This window comes from Littorina saxatilis, linkage group LG12, assembly GCF_037325665.1.
Source record: "Littorina saxatilis isolate snail1 linkage group LG12, US_GU_Lsax_2.0, whole genome shotgun sequence".
NCBI classification, from domain to species: Eukaryota; Metazoa; Mollusca; class Gastropoda; order Littorinimorpha; family Littorinidae; genus Littorina; species Littorina saxatilis.
In genome coordinates, this window is record NC_090256.1 from 61,714,680 (window position 1) to 61,735,327 (window position 20,648).

Genomic DNA, 20,648 nt, shown 5'->3' on the forward strand with positions numbered 1-20,648 from the left:
ACATTTGACCAATGACGTGGCAACGATTCTATCGAACTTCCGGTACTTGTGGCAACATGGCGTGGACAACATTCCTCTTCGTGCTTTTTTCTACGCTTTTAACAGCGTCTGCGTTGTATTTTCATATCGGCGAAACAGAGAAAAAATGTTTCATCGAAGAGATACCCGACGAAACAATGGTAGTCGGTAAGTAGACCATTCTTGAGATTTGTCATGGTTTCAGACGTCCAACTGGCAACCGGTTGCAGGTTTCACTAGTTTGGCAACGATGCAGACGATTGTTTGCCGAAAAGAGATGCATCAGATTTTACCCTCTGGGCTAAAGAAAGCAATACTATGAACGCTACTCGTTGCGTTTTGCTGTGGGGATCATAGTCAAGCATACAGGACGTGCAGGCTTTCAGTTTTAAAAGCAATTAATAACGGACAATGGGACAATGACATGGTGGGTCTACAGCTGAAAGTGAAAACGTGTAGATGTAAAAGTGAAGCCGCTCTATCAAAGTATCATCCACAATGGGAATGCTTTTAAATTTTCTTTGCTTTTTATTTTCATTCAAGGGAAGTATCCTGAATTAGAGGATTTACAACTATATCATTATCTTTAGTTTTTACGGTGTAAACTGTAAAGCAAACCGGGGTGTACCTTCACTTTTTTTGCTACCGGCCAGGGGGGCCGGTAAGTCAAAAATTGAACCGGCCCCCCCAAATCCCAACCGGCCCCCAACTTGCCGGGATTTCTTACAACCGCCCCAGCGGCTCGTCGCGTGCTAACCACATACACAAAAGACGTACATTCATACTTATAATGCATACATGTGGATTTGCACTACTAATAACTACCACAAACACACACAAAACTTGATGACTAAAATGCTATGTTTTAATATAATGATAATTAACCTTGTTTTAATAAAGAATTTAAAATAAAAGCCGCCACAAAGAAACAAGAAATCAAAACCACATTCACACCCTGTCACACAATCACACACTAAACCTCACTAAAAGTTACCCCCTTTATGTACCCCCTACCACACAATTTACAAAGTAATTTACTATGGAACTCTACTTACCACATAAACACACACTACAAAAGAGTAAATCAGCATTTTTTTTATTTAAATTATGTTTTTTGTTGTATAAAACCAAGTATAAAAAGCTGACTACAAACAAAAAAATTTCTAAGTTGCTTTCTTGTTTTGTTTCTTTTTCTTTATGTCTGTGTTATTAATATTACTGTAAAAGTTGCATACCAGCCAAATTTACCACAGCTTAAGTCATAAATAATCAAAAGCATTACATTTCATTTCTATTTCCTAATGAAAACAAACAGATGTTCAGATTTCCTGATCCTAGAATTGTTCACAGGTGATCTTTATGCTTTTGATTCAGCAGAGTTGCATCCCTTGTCCTATTGTTGAAGGTCTGTCTTTTCTTCTTTATCACATATAGTGGATCGGGTTTTTGTTTTTTTTACTTCCTTAGTTGAAGGGAAATAATTGACAGCAGTAGTACTGTCACTACTTGTACTAAGTTGGTCAGCAAAGCTGGTGTTAACATATTTGGGAAAACGGTCTCAATGAGTATCCCTGCAGTCAATGACATAATTATATACATTTCCCAGAAACTGGATCAGTGGTACATAGCAGGCACATCAAAGGAAAAATACAGAGGGCTAGGGGGAATATGTTTGCTCTGGATGGGCGGTCAGATCAAAGGCAGATGCATTGTAAAAGCTGGTTGGCCTTGAGACCTGGGTCAATGACCGTTACTTGCAATCTGAACACAGCTGCCTGTCGAGACACTGACCTTCTTACTCGGGGTCAATGACCGAGTTTTTATCTGAGAGGAAACTGTTTTACAACATGTGAAAGTCTCTGAAGGATTGGTGAGCGCAGGATAAGATAAGAGAGGGGGTGAAGTGAATAGCGCAAAGAGGGGGGACGGAGGGGGGTTTAACTATTTTGACTGCTGATGCAATCGCCAGCGGCTCCTGGCACTGGAGGGGTGATGACACGGTCAAGTGAGGTGGAGGGGGGTAGCTGTCTAGCCAATGTGTCTGGCCTTGATTAGTGGTAGTCCTGAGTCCTCAAACGAGTCAAAGGGGGGGGGGGGATGAGTGGGCAGTGGAGAAGTGACAGATTTTGAGATCGCCCGCAGAGATATTTGTTCCGCAGAGATATTTGTTCGCCGGCCGTTCCGATTGACTAGGTTGCCTAACCACATTGTACTTCAGCGAAATTTGAACTCGCCCGGCGGGCGATTTCAGAGGAATTTCGAACCCGCCCGACGCGATTTGAAGTCGCCGGGGGCGAGCGGGCGAGCGCCAAAACTCACCCCTGAGCAAAGGCGGTGGCTGGAGATTCGGCAAGTCGGTTAAGAGCCCCCAAGCTCTGGGACTGGCACTCTCCACAAGTTACCTTTATTTTTCGAAGTCCAATGGGTCATTCATTAAAGATTTTCTTCTTAAAGGCGAAGTTCGTGAGGAATGTTTCTGCGAGTACGAAGATTTGATTTATGACGCGCAACTGACACTTCGGCCGGAATTTTTCTCGTGGAGACGAGAAAAGCATGCGATACGAGAAAAGCGTGCGTATCGCATGCGAGACGATTTGCAAGCCAAGCGGGTGGGGATTTAGTCTCGGCAAAGAAAAGTAATGCAGTGTTTGGTCTCGGTGAGACTGAAAGAGAGACAGATAGCACGAGAGAGAGCGACAGGGACACACAGTGTCAGTGATTCAAGTTGGTGGCTTGGTGGCCAAAGGGATCCGGGTTTGATTCCCGGCATGGGCGGTCTTTTTTCTTTTTTTTTTAATTCTTGTTTACTATTGTTTATTATGAACGTTTTAATGTTTTATTTTACTCTAATAATTTTTTTCATTGTGTAAAATAAATAAATAATTATTTGTTTTTAATCCCCGTGCACAAGACAAAAACTTTCATACTGTGCCAAAGTGATCCGGGTTCGATTCCCGGCATGGGCGGTCTATTTAAAAAAAAAAATTGAATTCTTGTTTACTTTTGTTTATCATGAACGTTTTAATGTTTTATTTTACTCTAATAATTTTTTTAATTGTGTAAAATAAATAAATAATTTTTTTTTTAATCCACGTGCACAAGACAAAAACTTTCATACTGGGGGAGCGAGCCGGTCTGAAGAGTACTCGGGTCCAGCGCCAGCGTTTTTTATTGAATATTTGTACCAGTTTCAAGTTGTCTGATTCAAACTAGATGTTGAATGACACAGAAATAAAACGATTTCTTCGTGAACTTCAATTTTGTTTGAGTAATATATCAGGTGTACGATACATCTACACAGTTGTGTGTGTGTGTGTGTGTGTGTGTATGTGTGTGTGTGTGTGTGTGTGTGTGTGTGTGTGTTCTTGAACATAACTACACCCATGTGTTTATGAGTTACATAATTATATATATATGCGTTCAGTCAGTCTGCATGTTTCCTTTCACAAAATAAGACACAACATCAAAAATGAAAACAGATTTGATCTGCAAAGAGGAAATATCAAACCAACCCACACCCCAAACCTAAAGCAGCTCATGACAAACTTTTGGTAAACACTTTCAGACTTTGCAAAATAATACTCTAATTTCTAACCATGCAGCTGCATTACACGCTGTCAACAGAGAGAGAACAAGTCGCGTAAGGCGAAATTACAACATTTAGTCAATCTGTCGAACCCACAGAATACAAGAAACTAAGTCCATCTCACGATGAACACGAGCCGAAATCATATGCACTCGACTTATGAAATAGAAAGAAATCAAATACGACGAAGAGAAGAAAAAGTTTGAAAGTACCATTGAACTTCCATGTCGGTGTGTGGCTGAGCTTAAAATAGGAATGTTGTTGCAATCTGTCAGGCACTTTCCCTTTAGACAGGTAGTTTTTGCATGTACAGCAAAACACGGCCTTTTTTACAAATCCTAAAGACTGTCGGAAACTTCGCATGCTCTCTTGTGAACGCCATGTGAAACATTGATTCTGAAACAAAAATCTATGGCATGAATGACAATGGAAAGACGGTCTCTCTCTGATTCCAAGTTCATAATGACAGTTATGAAGTGCAGAATTTAGAAAATCTGTAGATGAAGTAAACCCGGATCACTTTGGCACAGTATGAAAGTTTTTGTCTTGTGCACGTGGATTAAAAAAAAAAAATTATTTATTTATTTTACACAATGAAAAAAATTATTAGAGTAAAATAAAACATTAAAACGTTCATAATAAACAATAGTAAACAAGAACTAAAAAAAAAAAAGACCGCCCATGCCGGGAATCGAACCCGGATCCCTTTGGCCACCAAGCCACCAACTTGAATCACTGACACTGTGTGTCCCTGACCCTGTCGCTCTCTCTCGTGCTCTCTGTCTCTCTTTCAGTCTCACCGAGACCAAACAGTGCATTGTAGTTTCTTTGCCGAGACTAAATCCCCACCCGCTTGGCTTGCAAATCGTCTCGCATGCGAAACGCATGCTTTTCTCGTATCGCATGCTTTTCTCGTCTCCACGAGAAAAATTCCGGCCGAAGTGTCAGTTGCGCGTCATAAATCAAATCTTCGTACTCGCAGAAAAATTCCTCTCGAACTTCGCCTTTAAGTTCAATTCAAGGAACTGTGATCTTTACTTTGGAGAAAGATTAATGCTGATCAGTTTTAGACTCAGAAAGACTTGTATTTCGGCAACAGCGTGATCACTGATAAGCGACTGACCGTAGCGAGAGATGCGGTTCGCAGGTGTCAGAGATTCTGGCGAAGCAGAGGCATAGGTTAAAGTAACATGATTTGCCATAAATGAAACCCGAGCTACTCCATAAAGCAAAATTGGAGACAGTACTGTTCCATTACAAGAGGATCTCAACATGTATACACTACATGCCTGCCAGTTGATCAACACGTTGAACAAGTTCAAGGTGCTGTTTCAATTTTATGTAGTTTTGAATCTTGAAACAATTTCATTGGCAAAAGTTTTGAGGCTATTTGCAGAAGGTGGGACTGGGAGGGTGGTCGTTGATGATCAGTATATGTATTACCATTACAGCTAGGATGCAGCAGTTGCTGTGTTACAGCCCAGTTTTGAGATCTGCATAGTATCCTTAGCGGATTATGACTTTATTCAGTTATTACCGTGAAAAACAGAAATGCTGCAGCAAAAACTTTTTTTCCAGGGACTAACTGAATAATGTCATCATCCGCTAAAGCATCGGGGTTTTTTCCGCAGCAAAACATTGTACTGAATTGAAATAAAGAATGCTGCAGTAGAACGGTGCTGTTGTTTTACTGGAGACAAATGTCTTACATTTTTCCGTGGCAGAAAAACTGTCACACTACAGATTATATTACTTCGAAGAAAAAGTTAATCGCACAAATGCCGCAGATCCGGAAAAACATGTAAACATTATGCTGTGGAAAAACTGTTTTGCTGCGGAAAAAATTATGCTTCGGCGGATGATGACATTATTCAGTTATTGAAGTTGAACTTATTCCCCTGAAAAAACGTTTCTGCTGCAGCATTTCTGGGTTTTTTCAATAACTGAATAAAGTCATAATCTGCTAGTGCTAAGGATAGCACAGCACACTTGATCACAATCAGGTTCTGGTTCACTGTGCTTCATGCAACAATGTCTTTGTCAGGGTGGTCAAGTGCATGCTGATCAGCCTGCTTTTTACTATAGACGGATACTGCCTAGTACCCGAACTGATAGTGATATATTACAGTGAATTTTATGCCTTGCTTCTCTAGTCTGAATCTGATTTAGTGATTATGTTTTTTCCCACTCATATATATATATATATACATGTATATGGTTATGAGCATGTAATGTTCAGTACATCTAATGGACCAGGAAAAGAACACATTCCCGAAATTTCCGTTTGAGATGTGTCATAGTCTACCTGAACTACAGATTTAGACATGAAAAGGATTTGTGACGCAGGTTTATTACGGAAGTCATAATGATCACTTACATTTAGCAATTGTGTAGTGGTCTTGTGACATAAAATACTGTTTTCAAAGTAAAACAATTTATTTTCATTGTTGTAGTTTGAACTATAGAGTACATTTGATGAATTGTATCATTTTAAAATGCGTGGCACATAAATGTTTCAGGATGAAACCGGCAGAGTGCTGATGCTGATGGATTCTAGATATCTTATTGGCATATTATGATTTTATATTTTGTGTCAAATGCAAATGATGATTTATTATCTTATTCTTTAATGCAAGTAACATTGGTTTTGCTGCTTTTTCAGGCAATTACAAAGTGGAGATCTTTGATAAGAACATAAACGATTTTGTTCCAACTGTGTACGGCCTGGGAATGCTTGTTGAAATTAGAGATCCTGACGACAAAATTGTGCTGTCTAGGGTAAGGTTCTTGGTTGATGACTGCTGCCTAACTAGTAACTAGTACCGGATGTTGCATGGGAAAGGTGGCTTTGCTGAAATGAAAACTGGCTACAAAATTGAATTGTCATGATATTTCTTTGAAATGAATAAAATCAAACAATGCCATTGCACATGTTAAATGGTGAAACTATCTATGAACATTCTTGATTTTCCATGTCAAAGTTTTTGAGGATATGCTCTGTTGCAGTGTTAAAAGATTCATTGTAGCCAGTTTTGTGACAGTTCATCTATTTCTGAAATATATGGTATGCCTTCATAGACCTTTACTCATGGTTTTATTTTCAGTTGTTTTGAGCGAGTTTTCTGCATTGGCATTCATTTTTACTAACAAACATGTACTTAAATATTCTGAATTGGAATGTTTTAATTGCACTTGCAGGGGTCAATTTTCTCATAGCTTTGGTGATGGCAGGGTCTATATCCAATGCAAAAGAGATCCTTAACAGAATTTTAATGAGATTTTGATCAACTTTGAAACAGAAAGAAGAGAGATTCAGTTGGCAATATATCTGGTCTGTGATATTTTTTAATCATCCCTGGATTTTTTTTTTTTTTTTTTTTTTGGGGGGGGGGGGTGTTGGGCAGGGCAAACTGTTGCTTTGATGGCTTCTTGGACCTGAAAGTGAAACTGAAAGCTGGCTTTTATTTTCACTGATTTCAGCATGTACCCTTAAACTTATGTAGACATAATATAGAGTTTAAGTCAGAGCAGTCAAAGCTTTGTGTAGCTCCACTTGCGCATGTTCCCAGGCTTTCCATAACATTATCAGTGACCTTGTTCATTACACTTTGCAGTATATTTAGTGTAGAATATATTGATGTGTCTGCTTGCTGGAGATATTTTTGAACAGGAATGTATACTTGTTGTATACTTGTGAAATCCAAGAACAATACCAAACTAATAACAAAACAAAATTAGTGCATTATTTCTGGGAAGTTGTTTCCTGTTTTGTTTTTTGCTATACTTGTTCAGCACTTCAGTGTTACGTTTTGTTCACATTTTCATCTGCATTGTTTTACATTTAATACTTATTGTTTTGTTCCTCATCGGAAGTCAGGGTGTTGGTGTCCAGTTTATATGGCATGTCCAGCATTTAATTCCCCGTGTGTTTTGTCTTGTCATGCAGGCTCTTGTGCTTCCTGTGGAGATCAGACACCAGATTTGTTCACACATCATAGCTGAATTTTCAATTCTGTTGCCTATCTCGGTATCAGGCAGTATACTCTAAGCTTTGGTGATCAGGACTAACTACATCTTTTTGACTTGTTCATGCTTGCAGGGAACTATAAAGTGCAGGCATATGACCAAAACGTAAAAGATTACATGCCGGTCTCCCCGGGAATTGGCATGCATGTAGAGATCAGGGATCCTGCTGATAAAGTTGTATTGTCTAGGGTGAGTCTGCTCTTGTGCTTTGATGATAAGTTTTTATTGTATTTGTATCAGACTCTTCAATTGAGTAAAGAGTAATGACATGTAATTGAAATCACTTAAAATAAAGTTAAATGTTCTCTGCTAAAAAAACTATACTGGGTTGAGCATGAAATTGTATATCCATTTTATATCTCTATCTCTCCCTCGCTCTGTTTGTTTGTTTGTTTGCTTAACGCCCAGCCGACCACGAAGGGCCATATCATGGCGGTTCCCTCGCTCTGTCTGCCATGCTTTTGGCCAATATTTTAAACAAAAAGCATGCATGTCAGTGCCTTGTAGGTCCTTACTTTTATATTTCCCCTCTTGAATATATGGTCTGGACTTCTCAGTGATTAAAAGTTAACGGCATGATATTGATAAACCAATGGCAAATAGCAGGATGAATGTAATTCAACAGCCTAGTTATATTAGAATGGGTTTAATGCTTTACTGTAGCAAATTTGCAAGTACTGTACATACATGTACAATCTAGTAACCTGTAATTTGCCAAGTCTATACATGACACATGTACATTGTAGATGCATTTATTGCAATTCTGGTTCAGAAGAAGCAGTAAGTTAAGCTCACTTGAGCGGATATGATCTCACATTGATGATTGAATGTCAGAATGATACCTGTTTTATTTGTTTGACGATATATTTTTGCTTCAGCATTTGCAATGATTAGATAATTGTACTTTCATGGGTCTTTTTTCGATTATTTATGAGTTTTGCAAGGTTTTTAAGGTTCCTTATTAATTCATCTAGAAACTTTAGAAATTTAGAATTTGGGCTTCTTTGCGATTCAGAAGATCTGTGTTATAACTTTATTTTTAGCAACTGCAAATAAAATACAGTCGAACCTGTCCATAACGACCACCTAAGGGACCAACCAAAAGTGGGCATTATAGACAGGTGGCAGCTATAGAACGGTAAATTATGTCGAAAAAAAACGTTGGGATCCTTTGGGGTGGTCTTAGTGGGTAGGTGGTCTTTATGGAGAGGTGGTCGCTAGTCCAGGTTGGACTGTATTTATGTTATGTTTATTACATTTATCCAGGTTACTCATACATGTTTTCACAATTTCATGATGATGAAGATTAAGTCATAAGTGTGTTTTTTATTTCATATTATGCGCACTTTGTTTTGTAGACATACGCTGCAGAAGGTCGATTCACCTTCACCTCTCACTCTGCGGGTGAACACATCATCTGTTTGAACTCCAACTCCACAGCCTGGCTCTATGCTGGACAGCTGGTAAGCTTCTGTTCTGGTCAACCCTGTGTGTCTGCGCTTGCTAGGCAGCTGACAAGTCTGTGATCTGGTCAATCCTCTGAGTCCGTGCATGGTTTAGTTCTTTCACTGTGTGTGTCTTTTTCTGATGTATGGAAAACCTGCTGACATCAATGGATTTGACTTATTCGGGCAACCCTTGATGACGGGATTTTAAAACTACATACATGTAAAAGAAACAAAGCTAAAGAGTACCTGTATGATGATTAAGTAGCTAGAACGGCCCGCATGCGCAGAACTCACACTTCAGAGAACGAATGTACACTATTAACTGATATAAACAATGCTAGGTCAAGCATGACAAGAAAGGGAGGGAAAATTAAGGGAGGGACTTGACATAAACGCTCCTGATGCATATCTCGGATAAATCCAGAGCAAGCTGCACCTTACAGGTAAGCCTTGCATGCTCGTGGTAATTTAACCTCGACATGCAGTAGCGTTTACGTCAAGGAATTTTTAGAGCAATAGTGTACATGAGACAACAGAAAACTGTCCCAACATAAAGTCTTGGTTAGAATAAACTTCAATCCAACACTTACTTTAGTTCTTCTTCAGGAAAGAATCCAACAACTTTTGACCCATGTTGACAGCGTGTGGCTTCTTGTAAAACCTTCCAAAGGTTGACTCCGAAGACCAGCCTGCAGCCTTCATGATTGTAGCAATGGGAACACCCCTTGCAGCCGCTGCTGATGTACTAGCAGCCCTCGTGCTATGAGCACCAAACACTGATGTGTCAATACCTGCTCTGTTCAATATGTCTTTAATCCAGCGTGACACAGTATCCTTAGAAACAGCACCATGAGGCTTCTGGTAACTGATGAACAGTTTCTTTAAGTCTCCCCTCAAACTCTGAGTCCTTTTAATGTACTCCTTCAGTACATTGACTATACACAGGCTTCCATTCTGAGGATAAGCAAGAAATTCCAGCGGCTCTTGATGTACACCTTTCCGTGAATGTTTCAGCTTTTCACTTATTTTGAACACACAACGATTATTCTCCATAGTTAAATCATCCAAAGACAGACTATATACAGTTTGGCAACGTTGGCCAGACAAAATAACAAGCATGCATTGTTGCAAGTTTGCTGGACAGCTCCTTAAGAGTAAGTTTATTGTGAGGCTAAAGATTCTCCAAATGGTTCAACACTATATCTACATTCCAGGTAACACTGTACTTGGGAAAAGCAGGCTGAAGCTCGAACACACCCTTGATGAATCTTCCCAAACTTTCACATCCTTCAATACTCAAATAGCATGATAATGCAGATCTGGCTATGCAGAATCCACTATAACTTGCAATCCAGACTGAAAAAGTTCTGCTAAGAAGTTAACAGCTTCACTCACAGACGCATGAACGGAATCAATGCCCTTTTTGCGAGCATACACTTTCCACTTTTGTATGTAGTATGCATACTGTCTAGATGTGCCAGATCTCCACGAAGCACAGATGAGTTTTGAAGCTTGCTGCGAAAACCCTGACTGTCCGAGTCTTTTCCTGATACCTTGCACAAAACCAGCTGCAGTGTTCTTGCCAGTCGATGCTGACACTCCTTTCCTGGTAAGCCGATTAGATCTGTCCTTGCCGACATCAATACTGGTATTTCTGTGAGCATGTTGGCAATCCTGGCGTACCAAGGTTGGCTTGGCCAGAAAGGTACCACCACTACTCCTTCTGCCTGATCTCTCTGAATTTTCTGCAGCACCCTGGAGATAAGGCAAAAGGGAGGGAAAGCATAAAACTTTATGTTGCCCCAAAACAAGTGAAATGCATTCACAGCATAAGCTCCTGGGTCTGGCCTGTATGCCACATATATAGGCAACTGATAATTCAGTCTAGAAGCAAACAGATCTACCTCAGGTTCAAATTTGACTCTACTAAGAGCTTCAGACAACAGATCTGATCTAAGCTTCCATTCAGTGTCAGTATTAGTTTTCCTAGATTCTGAATCCGCAATAACATTGTCCTTCCCTGGCACATACTCCGCAGAGAGCCAAATGTCTCTTGCTATGCAAAAACTCCAAATGTTTGTTGTCACTTTATTACAACTAACAGAATGACTGATGCCCATATTGTTAATGCATGCAACTGCAGTAGTGTTATCCATTTTTATCCTGACATGAATGGCACACTGATTTGCAAGATATGACTGCAAAGCAAACAGACCTGCCTTGAGTTCTAAAACGTTAATATGTTCTTGAGATTCCAGGGCATTCCAATGACCCCCTGACCGACCTAGATCACACGAACAGCCCCAACGAACAGCCCCAACCACTCAAAGAAGCATCAGAAAAGATGACAAAATCTGGTTCCCCATGTGAAACATCTATCTCATTGTAGGATGCACTGACATTCTCTATCCACCATTTCATTTCTTCTCGTGCTTCAACAGAAACCTGCACCGTAGCATCATAATCTCCATGATTTTCTCTGAGGCCTCGAATCTTGTCATTCTCCAATGATACATAACTCCTTGAAAACTAGCAACCAAAGTGCCTATCAGTTTTGCCAGCTTCCTGATGGAGTCTTCTTTCTTCGAAAGCATGTCAGAGATCAAGTCTAGAATCTTTTGCTTTCTCTTCTGGATGTGCTTCTGGCTACTTTGAGGGCTCCTGAAACAGTGTTAGTACTACATGTACGTGTGAGCAGTGTTTTGGCTGATTACTTACTGTAAAATGCTACTGCTGAGCAGTTTATATTCAACCCCTGCCTCCTCCCCTCCCCCCAAAAAACACACACACGTACACATGTGCACACACACAAATCCCATAGGGCAAGCACAGACCAATCAGAAAACAGCAGTTATTAATAGTTTGCTTCAATATGAGTACCTGAATGTTCAAAGCTAAAGTGGATTGCAGGTTATTGATTAATGGTGATCACTTTGAATGGTATATTCTAATATTTCAATTCTCGTGTATTTTCCATTGTTAGATATGCACAACGTTTCGACTTTCTAGTAAAAGGGTTTCGAGGCAACCAGTAGCACAGGGCGGTAACTAAGCAACTGATCCACTATTTTACTTTTTCAGCGCGTGCACCTGGACATCTCAGTGGGAGAGCATGCAGTGGACTACCAGCAGGTGCAGGCCAAAGACAAGCTGAGCGAGCTTCAACTGCGCATCCGTCAGTTGCTGGATCAGGTGGAACAAATCACCAAAGAACAGAACTATCAGCGGGTAGGTGATCGCACTCACCCTTTTGTGTGCTTTATTACGCCTCTACCCCTTCCCCTTGTCTGTGTTACAAGACTTTGCTGATAAACTTCTATGAGAAGAATTTGACCATTTAGTAAAAGCACCTTTCAGTTAATTACAAGCCCTTCCCCCCTCCCATGCCAATTCCTGAACCCTTCTCACCAGCACTTCACTTCATATGATGTTACTTTTCCCAAGGAAGCAGGAAGGTGTGTAAATGTTTGTTTAAACAAGCATTTTAGATTCTTACCCTAATTGTAGGTCAGGAGAGCAAACACTCAGGTACACAAAATTATAATGATTTTAATCATCATGAGCAATATCTGTGCACCTTGTGTAGATCTTGTTTCAGTGAGCGTTGTCTTACTTAACTGATATTGCTTGCTAGTATTGTGTATGCTCAGACTGAATGATACCCTGCATTCAAATCTTTTTGAGTTTGTGCCATAGTATACCTGCTTGACCAAAGCTTTAATGTAAGCATTTCTAACTATGCATGAATTGTGAACTGCTGTTTCCCGTGTCATACAGCTGGAGTACACATATAGTAATAACTAATCGGTTGATGTCTTGGAGACACATTCATTTTAAATTTCTGAAGCAACATTTTTGAATTTGTGTGTGCGTGTTCTGTTTGTTGTCTTTTGAACAAAGAGTGCTTGAAAGGTACCCAGAACTTTCAGCAACAGCAGGTAAAATCATTGACACCACTGCCTGTTTCAGTATCGCGAGGAGCGTTTCCGTCAAACAAGCGAGAGCACGAACCAGCGTGTGCTGTGGTGGTCCATTGCACAGACCCTCATTCTCCTGCTCACCGGCTTCTGGCAAATGCAGCATCTCAAGAGTTTCTTTCAGGCCAAGAAGCTGGTCTGATCCCGCCTCGCACACTGTTCCCCCTTCCCCATCTCTTCATCTAGCCCCCACCACCCCAACCTCTATCTGCTTTTCTCTCCTCCGACCCTTCCCCTCCCTACATTTCCTGTCTTGAAGTGTGTTTCCGTGTGTGTTTGCATATTTATGTGTGCTCAGCAGACCAGCTTGTAAATGTTAAATTTAGATATGGTTTTATATGTCATCAAGAAATCTACAGGAAGAAAATGTGAAATTTGCTTGGTTATGGACCATTGAAGACAGTCAGTGAAAGGACGTACATGTACGTGTGAATTTTTTGAACGGCATCTAATAGATATTTAGAATTATAGTTTTGGCATCTGAGGGATATGCAGTACAATATGCAATACTAATAGATCCTGATCTTTACCAATCTGTGAACTGAATGTGAAAACTATTGAAGTAGGGACTGGTGATGTACCTAAAAGACCACCTTCTTAGCCCAGAGGCCAATTTTGAAAGTCCCAGAAAAGGCTGTTTTCAGGACAAATGTAAAGGTCTGTGTGTGTGTGTGCCTTTGTTTTAGTGAAAAAATATTTCAAAATCTATGCCATGCTTCATTAAAACTTTAATATGGAATATATGTGAAAGATGCTCTTGTAACATGCATGTTGTTGCATCAAGGAATTGTAAACAATTTTGGCTGCTATATGTGTTTTGGCTGAGTGAATGCAAGGTGTGTTTTTGAATTGTTTCTGTGCAGGCAGACCTTTTTATGTTCCTTTTGGCTTTTATAATTATTCTGTACATTGATTAGATTTTCGTGTGATGAAATGTTGCACATTTGTCAGGGTTTTGTGTGCTTGGATCCGTACATATGGGGGAATACTGAGCATTCTGAACCACTACAGCTAATTCAAGAAATTGTTTGTAATATTTATGGAATGATGAAGAATAGGCACTTGCACAATTGCTCCCAAGCTTTGAAACTAAAGCCTCATCTCTGTGTTTAATTTTTGTTTGTTCTCCTAAAGTTAATTTATGTAGAACAGTTTGACGTGGTATTTAATTACTGCACTCTGAGTCTCCTGATGCATTGTGAAGGGATAATGTTCACCGTTTTATTTTCTGTAACCTGACTGCAGCCTTTTTACATCATACAGCTGTTAGTGATCTGAGTGTGAGTGATGTTTTGCTGGTTTGCTATTGGTGATGTTGTTATGTGTACAAGTTTTCTCTCATTTTCTTCCTCTCTGGTAATAAGGCACATGTTTTGCTCACTCATCACCATCAGTTCTAAATTCGTAAGTGTTCACTGACTGAAAAAAACAAAAACGGTCTTGCTTCCTGATTACTAGAGTTTACAGACTGAAATTTTTTGTTGTTGCAATTGCTGATCACAAGTTGTGTTCTAAATTCACAAAAGTCAATATTTTCAGCATGGCTTCAGTCTAGAATTTTATCAGGCAGGCCATGAAATGTTTCAGGTCCGTGAGGAGCGATTTCGATACACCAGCGAGAGTACAAACCAGCGTGTGTTCTGGTGGTCTGTCATCCAGGTCTCTGCACTGGCGGTGGTGGGCATGTGGCAGAGTTTGCACATGAAGAGCTTTTTCATTGCCAAGAAATTAGTGTGATCACTTGTGCGAGTTGTCTACCGGGGTCCTTGTTGTGTGTGTTATTTTGAATGTGATCTTCTTTGAAGTGTGTATTTGAAGGTGAAAGGTTATCTGGTGATTTGTTTGTCAAGCCATAGTTTCTGTAGAAATGTTTAGTGTGTGTTATTTTTACTTTTATGGAATTTCTTTCGCTGTTCTGTCTTGTAATTTATATTTGAAATACATAAATGCAGTTAACATGTGTGTATGTTTTTCAGATAATTTATTATCTACCAATCTACAATTTGTTCTTTAGAGAAAATGAGCTTCACTTGGACATAAATTTAAAGGTTTTTGAGTTTTGAATTTAGCATCTTTTGATTTTTGTTAGAAGGGTATAGGTTATGTTAACCATTACAACATTTTTTTTCAGTTACTACATTACAATTATTCAGAATTTTAAAAGTTAATAAAAATGTCACTTATTAAACATGTTACAAATGAAACAGTTGCATATTGAGTTGTCTCTTTTTTTTTGTCTGTATGGGTATGGTCTGCTTGCATGCTTGCTCACACACACACACACACACACACACACACACACACACACACACACACACACAGCAGTAAACGCATTGATCTGGTTGACTATGCATTATATTTTCCCGCAAAGAAAAGAGTTGTACACACAAGATGCACGACCAAGCCAACATTATATCATTTTTTTTTTTTTTAAATGTTACGTTTTGACCTTCAAATACCTTTCTTCCCATGTTATAAGTTTACTGCTAACCTCATTGGATCATAACATTTTAAATTCACTATCCATCAGAAATTTCAACCAGCCGATATGTATTTATATTTTCCCCTGTGAGAGGTAGTATCTTTGTAAACACACTTTCAAGGCTTATGACAAACTGTTGGCCGAACAAATTTATTAGGTGGGCAAGTAAAAGAGCGTTAATAGTGACAAATATATTTTGCAATAATATTGAAGTAAATGACTGAACAGATGAAAAATGGAAACTTCTACTTCAGAAGTTGACAAACTTGCTGCTCACCTCATGGGCGAGTGATTCATGATTTTTAATCACCCAGCATAATTTCTACTCCACTAGGTATCGGGGATAGCAGACCGAATTTTCTTTAGGAAATTCCACAAGGAAAATTACTATACACTTAAAAAAGAAGGAAAAAGTTATCAAAAATTTTGCTTGTATGCACAAATAAAAACAAGTCGCGTGAACCGATTTAAAAACATTTAGTCAATATGTAGGTATCAAACTAAAAGATCAACACACAAAAACAGTCATCACCGAGAATACATTCAGATAGTCTCAGCTAAACTGCCCCAAAGACCGAGACGGGTCATGCTCGGCTCCGCGAAGCATGCGAACATTCTACTCGACCTATTTTTTTTAATTCTGAGCGCATTTTTCAAGTAAACATAACATATCTTTATTTTTGAATTCAGGAGAAGATGAGGAATACAATGCCATGAGTCTTTAATCTTTTAAGTGAAAAATCGTTTTTAATGACAACTTTAATTAGCAAACTAATTAATTAATTGTTAAACTTCCAAGCTCATTTCCAATATCATTGTCTGGACTGAGTCGAAGATTGCTTTACTTATATTTCAATCAATTTGGTTGAAAAATGAGGGGGTGACAGTTCCGCCTCAACTATCACTAAAACCTAGATATGACGTCATCAAAGACATCGAAAAAATGGAAAAAAAGTCATACCCAAAACCTCTCATGTCAAGTTTCATGAAGATCGGTGAAGTAGTTTCTTCTGAATCGCTCTACACACACACACACACACACATACACAACGACCCTCGTCTCGAATCCCCCTTGACTAAATGTAAAAAGCAGCTTGTTATAGCTACACAGAGCACAGTGAGCCGATACATTCCTTTGGGTAGCGAGCTGATTTCTATTTGACCGATTCATCCATTGTATTAGCCTGTCAACCTTGATTCAGTTCAGTTAACTACCATGCTTTTGGAATAGATAAAGCTTGCTTCAGCCAGGAATTTCTTCAACTTGAGCACAGTGGTGGAAATAATGCTGGGTGTGACACCCTGCAATATTTCCACCACTGTGCTCAAGTTGAACTGTGTCAACAATAATGACACTGCATCGCCTTCTGGCAGCAGCACGGGCTATGGGTGACTGTCACTGTCTTCCAGCTGCTACATGAATGACCTCCAGGCGGGTGATTTCAAGGTACAAGCCTCCTCCATTTCTAGCTTGATTGTTTTCTCCTTGAAAGGTTGTTCAAGATTTGTGATCCTCTTTCTTCACCACCATCTCTCACGCCGTTTTAATGTATCGCCTTCTCCTCTGGATCTTGCAGCAAGTTCTTCCTCAGACGTGGGTATATTGCTACAATAAATACATGATAAGGGGCTAAATGACAAGTAAATCAGTCGATTAACAGTCAAATAAACCATAATGTAGGCCTATTGATACTCATTAATGCAGCTACGTTATGAAATATGTGTATTTATGCCTTTACGGGAAATTAGAGTATGTTTTGCTGTTGTAAGTTCGGCATTATGGATTAAAAATTCAGTAACTTGCCTTTCCCTGCAATTATACACCACACTAGACTAAACAATTTTACATTCATAATATCTCCCCTATATGTTGTGTAATATGGGTTTGTCTGTACTACGACGCACTGCGGCACAGTAAGGCCTTATTTTAATGAAGAGTACCAACAAATTCGGGGATACGGTGCTGTACCCCCATTAAAACAACATGGTGTACGCCTCCATTGCCAGTGGGTGTACGCTTCTGTATCATTCAGTCAGTTTGTGCGTTGTGGGCTTAATTCCGACGCAAAGAAACGGATCTAACATGTTCAGATCGTAGAAATATGTCTTCTAGATGTAATATATCATAACACATTCCCAAACACGTTTTATTCTCACACACACCCCGCTATCACCACCACACCCCCCCCCCCCCCCCCCCCAGCCCGCCCCGACCCCTGTCCCAGAGGAAAAACGCCGCAAAGGCAATGCGTTTTTAGAGAAAGTAAGTGGGGCTAGAAAGCGGGAAGATGAAGTTTGTGCGTGTGCGAAGAATCATATTACTCAAACCGATGCTAACTTTTTTTTCTCTCAGCATGACGCACTTTGTGAATGGATATCAAGTTCAGGTGTTGGTACTTTACTTGTGACTTTGAGACCTTCGAAAAAGTAATAGACCATGCAGAAAGTGAACATCCAGATGACAAGTTAAAGTTTAGGTGTCTATAGATGCGCTGCATATGCTTCCACTGGACGAAAAGGTTACTTTTCGAAAGAATTTGCTTACGTCCCAAAAGAAGTAGACGAAAAAGGATGAGAAATTATTGTCTTTGACGATCAGAAAGTACGAATTGTCCAGTCTACTTTTCCTGACACATCTCCTTCCTGTTCATACGACGTAAAGAAAGAAGAAGACGACAATTTATCAGAAGTCACGTAAAACTTCTACAGTCTCGCGCCTTCGGTTTCCAAGTATTTAAAGTCTTGTGCCGTTGTGGGCAGCTATCATTATGAGTTCGTTTGAACGAAATGCTTGCTGAGGGTTCCTTCCCAATGGGCAATATTTCTTTTCAATTGTTCATGGACGTTATAGCATTCTTTGGTCCAGAGAGGACTGTACAAATGCAGTATAGTAAACAAGTGAAGATGTTCTGGGCTACGGGTTACGTGACCGACTGTTTCATGGAAGATTTGTGCGATTAAGGGTTGGACCCAAAAGTTTTGGACAACTTGTCGGAGGGCTTGCAGATAAGAGCAATTAAGACGTTCCAGCACTAACGTCAAAAAACTATCCAAAGTACGTTGTTACTGCAGACACGTCCATCTGGATGAGAAAACACTTAATATCCATTTGCATTGCTTCATCAAGGTGCTCTTCGTCATTAATTACCAACTGAACTACGCTTACCTGCTAGTATGTTGTAAGTCCAAATGTTCAAGAACGAACAACTGATCCATGGCCATAGTGCTCAACTGCTATTCATCTTTAGAAGGGAACAGAACCGTACACCTCCAGATCGGAAAGGCCGGAACAAGAAGCGTACACCGCTATGGGTTGGCACTGTACGTACACCAATTTTTCGCACTTGCTCTCTTTGAAATCAAAATGAGTAGCAAAGAAATGGCTACACAGGCAAAATCTTGCCACAACGCGCCGCAGACATGTTGTACAACTTGTTCTAACTGCTGTAGTAGCAGGGGGATGATTGAATTATAAAGATTTAAAAAAAATATCCCCATGTTAAGGGGGGGGGGGGGGGGGGGTGACATACGATTGGAACAACTGTAAGTGCAAACTTCAAGTACAGAGCGAATATTATGGAAAAAAGTTCACGTATCAGTGTGATAGACAAAAGGGTTTCTGCAGTTGCCACCTTAAAATTGCCAATATACACAAAACAGTTTACGCAGAGTTCTAGCACATTTTGTGCGAGCATTTACCTTCGATCCGGCCGCTTCTCTTGCCTCAGATTGTCAGCGACGTGGGCGATATGCACAATATTGGGCGTAGTGCATCTCCTCCCGGCGTGATCCCAGCGTCTAGTGTATGATAAGAGTACCGCAGTTATTTAAATGGCTGTCGCCAGGACACGCACACACACACACACACACACAGTACACCCACACACACGTACTTACGCACACACACAAACACAACATTCAGTTTTTCTTGATGAGACAAAACAAAACGATGGAAAAAAAGGTATTGTGACAATATTTGTATTCCCGTGTCATTTGATTTCATTCAAACTTTCTATGCCATTTTATGGCCAAGCTGATTATGGTTTACACACGCCAGTAAATACAGCATCCTACACTCACGTGACATAATAAATGTGTTCACTTTCAACTACACACATTCAAACATTTTATTTATTTCATAGCATTTATATAAATGTGTTGAGTGTATTTATGCCTCAAATATTTATTTATAAAATGATAGTATTTTACACTACTTGTCATGCAGTGTGTGCATCTTTGAGCTCAGTGTCTACAAGTTGAACTGCAGTTGGCTGTTCTTACTTTCAAGATGCAAACCAAATACATGTCATTTTAAGAAAACTCTGCAGTCATTTGGGATCAATATTATCATTCAATATTGTAGTATTTGTTTTAATAAGTACTAGTAGTAATCAGGTTTAACTGTACGAAAGTGGATACCTAGCTTACATGTCACGTATAGGGTGCTGTATTTACAGGCGTGTGGGTTTACTGTGCAACAACATTCCTTTAAAAATTGTCTGTGTCTTGTTGGTCAAATGCATTTAAAGGCACACTCAGCTTCACGTAAACCATCAGTTTCTGGTCGCAGACACTGTCTGGCTTTTACACACAGTACAAACATCCTTTCGTTTAAACACTCACCGCTTGAGAACATACTAGGTGCCCTCGATCCGTAAAGAGCGAGCATTTTTCAAAGAATTTATTTTTGCGTGGCCAGCCGGATTGTCTTCTACCGCAATCGGACGCCTCTTTTTGGGGCTAAATAATAAATTCACAGTATCGTTATCATGCGCCTGTACTTTTAAACACTCTGAGACAGCCCCTTTATAAGAAAGTTGGGTTCTGAAAACTATACAGACTTTCTTATATCAAAGCTAAATTAGTGTTCTATGGGACAATCGACCTTCTTATAGGCGAGCTTTTTCATAAATGAGCTTTTCATATTCGAGCTTTTGTAAGTAATAACGAGGCGTGGATATGTGTTTGCTTTCTTATAAGGGAGCTCTCTTATAAGCAAGCTTCTTATAAGCGGATCCGTGTGTACTTTATCTGGTTAGTGAGTCAAAGATCACGCGACCTCAAAAGTTATAAGAGCCCACTTTCATTCGAAACAAAAGTTTTTAAGACTC

At 39.6% G+C, this 20,648-nt stretch overlaps 2 protein-coding genes across 4 annotated transcripts in view; one reads left to right on the forward strand and one right to left on the reverse strand.

Annotated features, from left to right (window-relative positions):
- The first annotated feature begins 18 nt into the window (after positions 1-18).
- Positions 19-15,264, forward strand: LOC138982491 (transmembrane emp24 domain-containing protein eca-like). 2 transcript variants are annotated; one of them, XM_070355797.1, is made up of 5 exons: positions 19-186; positions 6,267-6,382; positions 8,989-9,093; positions 12,160-12,306; positions 13,048-15,264. In XM_070355797.1, the coding sequence occupies exons 1-5, from the start codon at positions 57-59 to the stop codon at positions 13,195-13,197; spliced, it is 648 nt and encodes a 215-aa protein (XP_070211898.1). In that variant the 5' UTR covers positions 19-56; the 3' UTR covers positions 13,198-15,264. The 2 variants fall into 2 exon arrangements, with proteins under 2 accessions (XP_070211898.1, XP_070211897.1); XM_070355796.1 differs by lacking the exon at positions 6,267-6,382 and adding an exon at positions 7,704-7,819 and having other exon boundaries at positions 23-186.
- Positions 15,265-19,141: 3,877 nt separating this feature from the next.
- The window catches only part of LOC138982486 (protein mono-ADP-ribosyltransferase PARP14-like), a 33,257-nt gene continuing 31,750 nt past the window's right edge, over positions 19,142-20,648 (reverse strand). For both annotated transcript variants that reach the window (XM_070355791.1, XM_070355789.1), the window contains one exon: positions 19,142-19,335. In XM_070355791.1, the coding sequence (XP_070211892.1) occupies positions 19,270-19,335 (66 nt within the window). In that variant the 3' untranslated portion in view covers positions 19,142-19,269. The remainder of the gene's footprint in view (positions 19,336-20,648) is intronic.

Coding starts and splice junctions, on each gene's coding strand:
- LOC138982491 (XM_070355797.1), top strand. CDS start 57: ATGGCGTGGACAACATTCCTCTTCGTGCTTTTTTCTACGCTTTTAACA. Junction 187..6,266: donor CGACGAAACAATGGTAGTCG/GTAAGTAGACCA, acceptor CTGCTTTTTCAG/GCAATTACAAAGTGGAGATC. Junction 9,094..12,159: donor GGCTCTATGCTGGACAGCTG/GTAAGCTTCTGT, acceptor TTACTTTTTCAG/CGCGTGCACCTGGACATCTC.